The sequence below is a fragment of the Mesoplodon bidens genome (assembly GCF_964165515.1).
Source record: "Mesoplodon bidens genome assembly, chromosome: 16".
Lineage (NCBI taxonomy): Eukaryota > Metazoa > Chordata > Mammalia > Artiodactyla > Ziphiidae > Mesoplodon > Mesoplodon bidens.
In genome coordinates this window covers 42,970,034-42,982,831 of record NC_138173.1, presented here as the reverse complement: position 1 = coordinate 42,982,831, position 12,798 = coordinate 42,970,034, and the positions used below count along the sequence as shown (strand labels likewise).

Below are 12,798 nucleotides of genomic sequence, written 5' to 3'. Positions count from 1 at the left end.
AAAGAATATGAAAACATGTGTGTATGTATGTGTATGTGTGTGTGTGTGTGTGTGTGTGTGTGTGTGTGTGTGTGTGTGTATATATATATATTATATATATATATACACACGTTTTATAACTGACTCTCTTTGCTATACACCAGAAACTAACACAACATGGTAAATCAACTATACTTCAATTAAAAAAATTAAAGTTAAAAAAAGATCTCATTGGCAATGTAAAATTAAAACTTATATTTATTCAGAAAGACCAAACTGTACTAGTTGTACATGTGTTTTACACATATGAAATCTCTCCCTTATAATACTTCAAGAAGTTGTTAAAAATAGGGTATAGCGTTAGTCAAAATATTATTAAAAATCCAGGTGAGAGTACTTTGAGATCAGTTTTAAAAAAGTAAGTACACAATTTGAGGTGTTTATCTGAAGAATTTCTCTGTCAACTGCAATTTTTGACACTCTTGAGATTTTCCAAGATTTACTTTTCTCTCTCTTGAGAGTAGCAAATTCTGTAACATGTTGAAAAAGGTTGCTAAGACATCACAAATAAGTGCGTGTCAAAATCTTTATTTATAACAACTTGATTGATTTTTCACTTTTCCTAAATTAAATGTACAAATCAATGGTTAAAAGATATTTTTAGGTCTATATAGTAACTCCTAACATATATATTCAAGTGGTCAGCACTCTTTCCATCTTGAAATCCTGACTAAAATGTTACTAGATTACTCTATATTTAAAAATGTAGAGTTTTATTTAAAAATTGGAGTTATATCAAAATTAAAATGTCTTAAACACAAAATTAATATGGTATATGCACATGAAATGCTTTATATTTTGAATCAGTAAATTTATAGTTTTTTGATATTCAACTTAATTTGATCATCACTATACACTATAAAAGTAGCATATGCATGTTTACCTTTTACATAAGGATTAAAAATATCTAACTATGATAGAGCTAAACAGTCATCAAGAGGAGAACAGTGACCCTGCTAGGGACACTTATAGCAACTACATTTATATCATTTCCTTAATTAAGTACAATGGACTTCGATCTGATCCAGATATCAAAAGGAAAAACATAATTCATGAGATGTGTAATAATCAGAAATGGAAAAGTAAAGATGGCTCCAAGGAGCAAAACCTTACAAATAGTAATACGTAGAACTCAAGATTCAGTAGTTAGTTCAAATATCAATAAGTTCCTAATGGAAATTCAAATTTTTAGAATAGAGGAAATATTCTAAAGGGTAGAAAGTATGGCAGGAGTTTTACATATCCATACCTTCATTTTAGCCAAAGGGACTTATTAACTGTCCTGGGTGACCCACAGAAAGGTATCAACTCCTTTAAACAAGGAGTGTTTTAGTAAGTTTAGATCTTGATTGATCCATAGACACTGCAGGGACCCAGGCATAATCCTTAAAGATTCACCCCTGGATGTCACCCCTATAGCTCTGCAGGTATCCAACAATGATCTGACTTGACTGATAAAGCCTTGGGCTTTTCTCTGTATCCCTCTGTGGTAATAAGAGTTTTATAATATAGCATAGAGATTAAGCAGAGAATGATTGAGCTAAGAAAACCGAGATGGGGCTTCCCTGGTGGCACAGTGGTTGAGAGTCCGCCTGCCGATGCAGGGGACACGGGTTCATGCCCCGGTCTGGGAAGATCCCACATACTGCGGAGCGGCTGGACCCGTGAGCCATGGCCGTTGAGCCTGTGCTTCCGGAGCCTGTGCTCCACAACGGGAGAGGCCACAACAGTGAGAGGCCTGCGTACCGCAAAAAAAAAAAAAAAAAAGAAAACCGAGATGAAAATGCTTGCACTGCTTCCATTTACACTGTAATCATGGGCAAATTATTTCATCTAGCTAAATCTGTTTTCTCATCTGTAAAGTAAGTATAGTAACTGGACTTACGTTTTGAGTATTAAAGGAGGTACTACATAGAAACTGCTTAGCATAATGTCTATCACTCCATAAGAGAAAAAAAATCTCATCCCTCTTTTCCTGGTTGGCAAACAGGGTACCGTACTGGTTACTTAGTTTAATGTCAGTTGCTGGTGATTACCTTTAGCTCCCAAGAGGGATCTGACAATATCACACTGTCATTCATCACAGTGTGGCACTGTTTCTCAAATTTGGTTCACCTAAACTCTCCCCTGCCTACTGCAAAAACACTGTCCTGTCCATCCTGGGAGAGCACCGCATGGAGGAGAGAAGACAAGAACATGCTACACCATGTTCTCTCTACACCTTAGATCTGTCTTTTTTGGGGAATGTTTTAACTCTAACCCCAAATAAGAAATACACCTCTGTTGTAACCTAGTACACCTATAAAATGGCGTGGGGAAGTTACTGAAAATATTTTTTAAATTGTGGTAAAATATACATAACTTAAAATTCACTATTTTAACCAGTTAAAAGTGTATAGTTCAGTGGCATTAAGTACATTCACATTGTTGTGCAACTAACATCATCATCCATCTTCAGAATTTTTTCATCTTCCCAAACTGAAAGTCTATACCCATTAAACAATTTTTCTCACCCTCATCTGGCAACCACCATTCTACTTTTGTCTTCATAAATTTGACTACTCTTGGTATCTCATATAAGTGGAATTATACAGTATTTGTCCTTTTCACATTGATAGTTTCTATTTTGTTAAAAAAATTCCATCAACAGGTGAATGGATAAGGAAGATGTAGTACATATACACAATGGGATATTACTCAGCCATAAAAATGAGTGAAATAATGCCATTTGCAGCAACATGGATGTAGTTAGAGATTATCATATTAAGTGAAGTAAGTCAGCCAGACAAGGACAAATCATATATCACTTATATGTGGAATCTAAAAAAAATGATATAAATGAACTTATTTACAAAACAGAAATAGACTCACAGAAATAGAAAACAAACTTATGGTTACCAAGGGGGATAGTGGGGGATGGGTCGGGGAAGGGATAAATTAAGAGTTTGGGATTAGTAGATACAAACTACTACATATAAAATAGATAAGCGGGGCTTCCCTGTGGCACAGTGGTTAAGAATCCGCCTGCCAATTCAGGGGACATGGGTTTGAGCCCTGGTCCAGGAAGATTCCACATGCTGGAGCAACTAAGTCCGTGCGCCGCAACTACTGAGCCTGTGCTCTAGAGCCCGCAAGCCACAACTACTGAGCCCGTGTGCTGCAACTACTGAAGTCCACGTGCCTAGAGCCCGTGCTCCGCAACAAGAGAAGCCACCGCAATGAGAAGCCCGTGCACCACAACGAAGAGTAGCCCCCACTTGCCACAACTAGAGAAAGCCCATGTGCAGCAATGAAGACTGAACACAGCCAAAAATAAATAAATAAATAAATAAAAATCAAAATAGATAAGCAACAAGGACCTACTGTATAGCACAGGGGACTACTGTCAATACCTTGTAACAAGGTGGCAAAGCAGTTCTAGACGTCAAGATTGTTGTCTGAATGGCTTATGAAAGTCAAAAGGTTAAAAAAAAATGGTACCCAGCAAATTTAGGTACATCTAAAGGTACAGATCCAAGTAGCCAAATGGAGGCAAACAATATCTAGAGGCCACAGTGACCTTCTGGTAGGAGAAAGTTCAACCAGTGAGGAGAAAGGAAATGATCCAGGGACTTTACCATCACAACGCTCTTCCTCTGATTCCTGCACTGGCTATACACACAAGAATGAAGGTTTGGGGCTTCCCTGGTGGCGCAGTGGTTGGGAGTGCGCCTGCCGATGCGGGGGACGCGGGTTCGTGCCCCGGTCTGGGAGGATCCTACATGCCGCGGAGCCTGCGCGTCCAGAGCCTGCGCGTCCGGAGCCTGTGCTCCGCAGCGGGAGGGGCCACAGCAGTGGGAGGCCCGCGTACCGCAACAAAACAAAACAAAACAAACAAACAAAAAAGAATGAAGGTTTGGTAAATAAAAAGCATCTCTTCCTCACATACACAAAAAACTGTGGACCACTGTCTCAAAGATCACTAAATATGAGTGGACAGCGACTTACAGGATCTTTAGGGAGAAGGAGAAAATCTTATTTTTTTTATTTTGCACTCTAAAAAACTCAACAGAGTTTCCATTTTTATCACATGAAGAAAGAGCCACACACTTCTTTTTCCAGGATGCCTTCTTCTATGAACCAACGTTCTGGGGGTGGGGATAAAAAGTCCTTGTAAGCAATCTACTCTCACGTTTTAACATTGTGAGAAAGTGACCATGTAATATGGACAAAACTACCAAAGACTCGGCACAGGTAAACAGTTTAGCATTATTATCAAACAATTTGTCATAAAGTTAACTGGACATATATATCAAGATCTTCACAGTTATTACTGTGTAACACAATAATTGCCTTTAACTTGTGACTTTAGATAGTCACACACTTCTGGAGTTAGCCATTGGGGTGAGGGTAAGAGGTGGAAACAAAGTAGAAAGTTGTTCTGGTTCATCAGAAGACATCTTGTTGATACCAAACTCAGGGAACCTAGTAGAGTGGCCCAAAGCCTGAGAGTTGGGCCCACCAGCCATTTCTCATCTTTCCGCCTAGGTCCCATCGTTAGGTAAGAAACTGTAAATTCCAAATACAGTGTGTGCTTGCTGGTTATCTTGTTTGCTCTCTAAATCCGCTTTCTACCCCTCCCCATCCTCTTCTCTGCCCCTGACTGTATCAACAAGCTGCTTTGTCCTTGGCTTGTCTTTTGGTTCGGCCAGTGGAAGGTGCCCAAGGGAGATCGGAAGGTGTGAAGACAGTGGCGGGAGGACTCATATTCTCCTGGCTCCTTCTTAGCCACGTCTCTGCACATTGTTGGTCCCTCCACCAAAAACAGCTACAACCACCCATTCTGGGTTAGTTTTGGTAATGGCTCTATTACCTGGCTCTTTCAGGACTAAGAGTGGGATGGCTTCTAGCCTCAGGGTACTGTCCTATCCCTTCACCTTGCCAACACTTTTGTAAACAGTCTTTACAGTAAACTCTCCTCAGTTAACCAGTCTGAGTGTGCTGTCTGTTTCTTGTCAGGACCTACTGGGAAAAGGGGTTTATTTAGGCTTCAGCAGTGGGCAGTGGGGGTGGGCAAATACATACATGCTGAGATTAAAAATAAATAGCTGAAATGGATACCCTGATCAGGGCTTTTAAAGGCTGTATCTCTTGCTTCAGTCCAGTGCACCACAAATAGAAAGAGAACTCTTCTAAAGGTCAATACTATTGTGGAAACTAAGCTTAAGTTACTCTCCTTCCAATGCTACCTTGAAAAAAACAACAGTTACCCATCATTCATTTTCATATGATCAAGCAAACCATTAATTAAAGATAGTGGAGGGCTTCCCTGGTGGCGCAGTGGTTGAGAGTCCGCCTGCCGATGCAGGGGACACGGGTTCGTGTCCTGGTCTGGGAAGATCCCACATGCCGCGGAGCGGCCGGGCCTGTGAGCCATTGCCGCTAAGCCTGCGCGTCCGGAGCCTGTGCTCCGCAACGGGAGAGGCCACAACAGTGAGAGGCCCGCGTACCAAAAAAAAAAAAAAAAAAAAAAAGATAGTGGAAAATAATTATTACAAATACACGTGGATTGAATTGAAGATAATATGCCTGTATGGGATAAACAGACCAAGGTTTAAGAGAGTGAATCTTTGGTCTCCAGTCCTTTGTACCGAAGGCTACCTGTCACCCCTCAGACTGGTTAGCTCCTACCCATTCCTTAAGGCCTCAGCTTAGAAACCAGTTTCTCAGGGCCAAACAGCTAGCTCGTGATGGAGCCAGGACTTAAACCCAGGTCTGCTAACTTGAAAATCTCTAATACATAGTGCTTCTATTTACATACACACAGTGATGCCATTACCACTAAATATCCTACACTGTTGCACTTTTGACAACTGTGGGCAAGATGCTTTTTTTTTTTTTTTTTTAGATTAAGCTTCATGGGACTTATTTTTATGAACTTTCTTCCAGTAATGTACAACAGTCTGATGCATATCCTTCTCAAACCATAAATATTATTTAAGATAAGATAATTTCTAATCATAAAAGTGTCAGGTTTTTGTCCAGTTTTAGATTTCTCATGACAGAATATACTGGATCTAACTGTAGCACTTTTATTTCTATGTGAAATGTCGACATATCATCAAAGCACTGATGTTTTCCTTAAAGAAATTGGATGAAATTTATTTACTGTCCTTTTTGAAAAATGTCTTAATAGAGTTTTATTATGTTGATTTTAAAACCAGCTCTTTAAATTTAATTTCACTAATATCAATTTCTACCTGAAAAATGCTTAATGTCAAACAATTTAAAGCAAGATCAATTGTGAAATATTAGGCAAGTTGAAAAATCCAAGGTGAGGACAAAAGATCTGTGATTACAATGTCAAAAGCTTGGTGAAAAACTGCCTAAATTTGACTGTCTGCATAAATTTCCATTCCCTAAAGGTTCCACATTTCTGCAGTGCTAAGCTTACCACAAAGTGATTTTTATGAATGTTTCAGATTCAGAGGAATTAACCTTGTCCAAAATGCTTCTTTCAATGATGAAAATGCATTCTTTGATAATTAGAATCAAGAAATGATTTCTAACTTGATGCTAATAATGAAACTCAGATTTAAAAAAATTTCATTACCCATCGCTCTGTTTTCTGAGATTTCCTGGTTTCTGACTAGGTAACTATGCTTAGAATAGGCAATCTTTCTATCCATCTGCTAACTCCTCACAGGATGGGTGTTCTTTTCACTGCTGCATTTCATATAGGTAAATCAAGACCCCACTCCTCTAATATATTTTCACCAGTCGTACATTACTAGGTAATATACTGGGAAGGCAATTATTTTTAAAGAGCCCAAATGACCTAGAAATAGAAACCATAAAGTAAAAAAATATATTATTATTAAGCATACAAAGTAATCAACGAAAAAGACTGTGATGCTACAGACTAATGTGAACAGAGGTTATCGCAGTGTGATATGATGATGGGTGGTACTATTTTCTTTATTTCCCAGATGTTCTTCAATGAACATATATTACTATTAATTACAAAAAGAGAAAGCATTCACAACTATCTATAATATAAAACAGGAATTAGAATACAAAATGGTGTGCTATGATTATAACCCTATAAAGGCATACAATGATGGGCAAAAATAAAGGTAAAAAAGAGAAAACATCTATAATATAAAACAGGAATTAGAATACAAATTGGTGTGCTATGATTATAACCCTGTAAATGCATACAATGATGGGTAAAAATAAAGGTAAAAAAGAGAAAACAGTTCAATCACAGGGTGTTGGAACGGTGGATTTTTTTTCTTTTTGTTAGTGTCAAAATGTTGTTTGGGGGAAGAAAGGGGGGGTGGATTATATACAAAGAATATGATAATGCTAGAGCAAACTCGTCAGGAGAATTAGAAGGTAGGACATTGAAAGTGATGGGCAGCAAGGCACAGGCCCACAGTACACATATCATGTGACCCAAACAACTGTTCTATTGATGGTGATTTCGTTTCTTTTTCTTGTCATTTAGGGGAGCATGAACAGAAAGACATAATAAGGATATGTAAACTAGAAGGAGCACTTGAAGAATAAATTGCTGAAGCCATTTTTTCTCTACTCTAAGTTAGTGGATGTATTAAGCAGGCAAACATTGGAAATAGGGACAATCTGGCCCTGTTTTGTCACTAACCAGATATCCTGTAGGAGGTGTGGAACAGGAAGTTCTGGGGACACGATTCAGAATACCTGAAGTCTATAGCTCTAGAGATACATTAAAGTCAAATAGATTCAAGAGGTGAATAAAACTTTGGCTATCTGAAATCTTGAGTATAAATTATTTTGGTTAGTCAAGTTTTCCTAATGTCTGGAGGTCTGTCTTTTAAAGTTTTTTTAAAAACCCCTTAAGAAGGAAGTAGTTCCAAAAAGAAGGAGACAATTCAATTTACTTAACGTTTCTTTTAATGCCCCAGCATTAACATTTACACATATTGATGACTGTGTCACTAAGAGTCTATTGAAGTGTGTATGGCTTTTTCCTCTATATTTTTTAGCTCAGGATAACAGGATTTTTTTTTTTGAAGTTTGTTTTTTGCTCTTTTTTCCTTTTATATTTAAGGAACAGGTTCTTAAAGCTCACAGTAAAACACAGGAATTTTAGTACATAGACTTTGAAACATCAGCTTCTATCTCGCTTCCTGGTTCTCATCTGTAGTTCAGACAGATGCAGCTGCTAGAGAGCTGCGATGTAGTTAAGTGAGGGGCCACTAGATAAGATGACCTGACGATTGTTTCCTAGTATAATGCCACTATTTCATTTTTCACTTTGTTCACTGAGTTACCTTTGGTCATCAGCTCCATTTTGGTTGCTGTTCAAAACAATTCTCCAAAGATCCGAGGATACCAGTTTCTTCTGGTTATTCACAAGATTGATATCTGGCAACTGCAGTTCACAAACTTTGCTTTCAGACAGACTAAATTCTCGAAATGCAACAAAAACCTTCTGGAGTTCATCCCAGTATTCCAAACTACAAGGAATCTATATTAAAAGAAAGAAGATTTTAGAAGATGCAAAACAGAAATGATGTTTCTGTATTTGCTGACATGCAACTTGAATCTTCATAAAAGTTATAACATTAATGAGACTTTTAAAAAAGGGGATACAGTTGTAAAGGACAGTAGTTTAGGATTTCTTTTCATAGTTATATTCATCCTGTTTACCTACTTTATTTCAAAAGACTCATTCAAGAATAATATGTGGAAATAGTCAAGAAAGTTTTTAAATAAAGGAGAAAGGGTGGAGAATAAATTCTACCAGATGCTAAGTCTATTATAAAGCTATACTAATTAAAATTAAAAGATAAGGTTGGAGTAGTAACATACAAATAGATTAGAAGAAGAAAAAAATAATATGTAAGTACAGATAAATTTTAGTATGTGATGAAGGTACCATTTCAAACAAGTAGGGGAAAGATGGGAAATGAGGTTGCAAGAACTGGTTAGCCATTTGGTAAAACCAAAGTGGGTCCCTATATCATTCCTATATGTAAGTAAATTCCAAAAGGATCAAGATATTAAAGGCTAAAAACTGAAAACATAAGAGAAAAAATCAGTTAATATTTTTATCATAATAGGGTAGCCTTTTCTGTGTATGGCATGAAACCCGCGGATGGTAAAACGAACAACAAACAAACAAACCTCACAACTGATAACATCAAAATTAATAAAAAGCAAGGTTAGGATAAAACAGGTAATAGTTAATGACAGATCTACAAATACTTGTTGTGATAGCAGAGAGCTCTTACAAATCAATGAGAAAATGATAAGTAAGCATATAGAAAAATAAGCAAAGGCAGTTGTTGGAAGAGGCCCTGAACATCCCTGCATGTTCTCGCCAGGTATGCAAAGGATGCAAGGCCCTGAAAGCTGTTAACAAGGGACCATTTCTCAGGTTCTGTTTGCAGAAAGCATCCTTGAGTGATGAGGTAAAGTTTCTTTCCAGGACAAAGAGCAGACTTGCTCTAAAAGAGCTTGATTTGACAAGCTCCATGTTCCATGCTGTGGCATTTATCTACTGCATGCAGAGCATCCCCCTGGGGACCCTTCTGCATTGCCCTTGTGGGATTTGGGGGCAAGAAAAACCAATGCAAACATGATGCACACACTGCTGTGCCACGAGCAATAATATTCTTTGTTTCTGACCCAAAAGTCTAATATATTCTGTCAGCATCCATAAAATGTTAACAGGCTAATTTATTAGCTTGCATAAGGTAAAATCCCAGATTCTGACAGCAATTAATTTACAGAAGAAAAGATATAACCAGCCAGTAAACATGCAAAGATACTCAACTTCACTAATACTTACATAAGTTCAAATTAAAGCAATAATGTAGTATTTTTATTTATTAATCTGGAAGTTTGAAAAGACTGACATTTCCAATTTCTGTAGAGGTGTGGGAAAAAGCATTTCTACCCATTATTTTTGAAGAATAACTTGGCAATATCTATTAAATGCTTGGAAGGATACATCTAAGAATTTGTTTTACAGATATTCCAATACCAGTATGTGTGTGTGTGTGTGTGTGTGTGTACGTATGTGTGTTTACTTCAGTACTGTATTAGTAAGAAATTGGAAAAATACAAATATCCATCAATATGGAATTAAATATAACATGCAGATCTATAGAATGGATCTGTACAACTGTTAAAATGAATAAGGAATACATATATATACTAACACAAAAGACACTCAAGATATATTATTAACTTAAAAAAAATTATGCTTCAAAATAGAACATGTGGGTTGATCCCATTTGTCTTAAAAAAAAAAAAAAAGGACTGGGCTCAGATGTGTCTCCTCTTTTGGAAGCATTTCCTAATTATGACCATTCTCAGAACTGGTCACTGCCTCTCGTGTCACTTCCATATCTAACTCACTCTTCTATCACAGACGTCATTATATTTCGCCATTCCTTATTTACATGTTTGTCTCCTTTAGTTGACTCTGTGATCCTTAAGGCAAAAATGGCATATTATTTTAAAAAATATTAGCATCAGTTTTTGGAACATAATAGGATATTAATAAAAGCTTCCTGAATGAATAGATTTCTCCTTAACCTTCCTTTCCTAAATAAGTGATTCTAAATCTTTGAATGGGAATAAATTTTACCTCCATCTATAACAGTTTCTTTTCCTTAAATGGGGACTTGAGCATCCATGTATGGCGACGTGCTAAATGGAAGAAAGGGGCACAAAATGGATACGCATAAGAGGCTAACAGTGTGATGAAACAGAGCATATGTTTTGGTTAGTGATAAGGACAAGTAACATATCCATAAATTCTACTTTTAGCCACCATTTCTTGAAATTCTCCCTCTTCTTGCTTTCTATGACATACATTTTTCTAACTTTCCCCTCTCTGGGTTTTTGTTCCTATGCTGTCTCTCAGCCCCAAATACCCGTAGAATCCCTGGTTTCTCACTGTCTAATGTTTAAATCTTTCCCATCTATCAAGGTCCAAATGAAATACCACCTTTCTTTGAGCCTTTTCACCTCCCAGATGGAGAAATGCTTTCCCTTTTCTGAACTCCAATAGTTTTTAAAAATGGGAATCTGTTTCATAGCTCTTATCACTATACACCTCATGTTACAGTTATTTCTATACATGACATTTTCGCTGGTAGACACATTCCTTGAGGGAATGATTTCCATTTGGTTAAGCTTTGGATTTTCACAGAACCTGGCAAACTGTATACAGTAAATGTTCAAAAAAAGTTGCTGAATGAATGAATGAATAATTCATGAATGAACAAATACACATATCCTGGGTGATTCAGTCCATCTATGGCACATTAAAAATTCTCCACAAAGAAGTATAGAAGATTAAAGCATAAACTTTGGAGTTATACCTAATGGGATTCAATTTCTAGTTCCATTAGCTATGAGTTCTTAGGCAAATTGATTTTTCCAACATCAGTACTCATATCCCTAAAAAGGGGATAATAATAAGAGAACTATTTCATGAATTGCTGTGAGGATTAAAAGAGACAAAGCCTTCCATTTAATACCACATAATAAAAGCTTAAGAAATGTTAGTTACTAATTATTTATCCTTCTCATGCTCAAAGAACACTTCTGAAGCTTGGGTGTTGTTAAAAGAATCAGGTAGGTTGTGAATAAGAGCCCTGCTCACTAGATTTCTTAACAATGGGTTGGACCTGTGGGAAGAAAATAATAAACCTTGAGCCTGGATGTTCAGGAACCTTGTAATCATAGTTCAATATGGTTTTCTGCTGTATATCTATTAAAATATTTCCTTGTATGTTGCCTATTACTTGAGAGATAAAAGAACATCTCCTTGCCTAACTCCTTTCTAGACTGCCAGTAAGTCAGTCCTTTAACTTAAGAAAGTCATAAGTAGAAATGGATAAGATGTGGGAAGTGGGGTGAGCACATAAGAATCTCATGGGAGAGGGCAAATGAGTTTAGAAAAGCGTACTTAACATACCTATCTTTTTTTTTAATTAGTAACAAATTAACAGAATGTGAAGTTCAAAAATCATCTTCTTGGTAGAGAGGTTACACAGCAAATAGGGTGAAAAAAAGACTTGTTTCTGGTATTGTCTCCAGAAGTTCTCCATTAAAATTAATGTACAATAGGGACTTCCTTGGTGGCTCAGTGGTTAAGAATCCGTCTGACAATGCAGGGGACACGGGTTTGAGCCCTGGTCCGGGAAGATCCCACATGCCGCGTAACAACTAAGTCCGTGCACCACAGCTACTGAGCCCGTGCGCCGCAATTACTGAAGCCCACACGCCTAGAGCCTGTGCTCCGCAACAAGAGAGGCCACCGCAATGAGAAGCCCACGCACCACAATGAAGAGTAGCCCCTGCTTGCTGCAACTAGAGAAAACCTGTGGGCAGGAACGAAGACCCAACGTAGGCAAAAATAAATAAATTAATTAGTTAAAAGAAAATTAATGTATAATAGCTTATGAAAATTGACCATCACACTGGAAAGCAGAGTGAGGCCTTAAGAAAAAAGTACTAGGAAGTTTTGACGTACAGGAGAGAGTTGGAATAAATCCATAATAAAAGGCAATGCAAGCTGGGAACCATTGTGGGAAGCCATTAGGTAGTTTAAGGGCAATGAAAGTAAACTGTACCAACACTGGGGCTTAGGCAAAGAGAAACTGTGAAAGTTCAAAAAGAGAGATTTGGAAGAAAGCCAAAGAAAAATTCTATTTAGTTCACAACTTTGTGTGAGGCTGGTTCTGAGGTTACATACTTCAATTGGAACATTCC

At 37.4% G+C, this 12,798-nt stretch overlaps 1 protein-coding gene across 10 annotated transcripts in view; it reads right to left on the bottom strand.

Moving 5' to 3' along the window:
- VPS13B (vacuolar protein sorting 13 homolog B) overlaps positions 1 to 12,798 on the bottom strand; it is an 805,800-nt gene that overhangs the window by 99,338 nt on the left and 693,664 nt on the right. For all 10 annotated transcript variants that reach the window (XM_081258369.1, XM_081258366.1, XM_081258373.1 and 7 more), the window contains one exon: positions 8,337 to 8,533. In XM_081258369.1, coding sequence (XP_081114495.1) covers positions 8,337 to 8,533 — 197 coding nt within the window. The remainder of the gene's footprint in view (positions 1 to 8,336; positions 8,534 to 12,798) is intronic.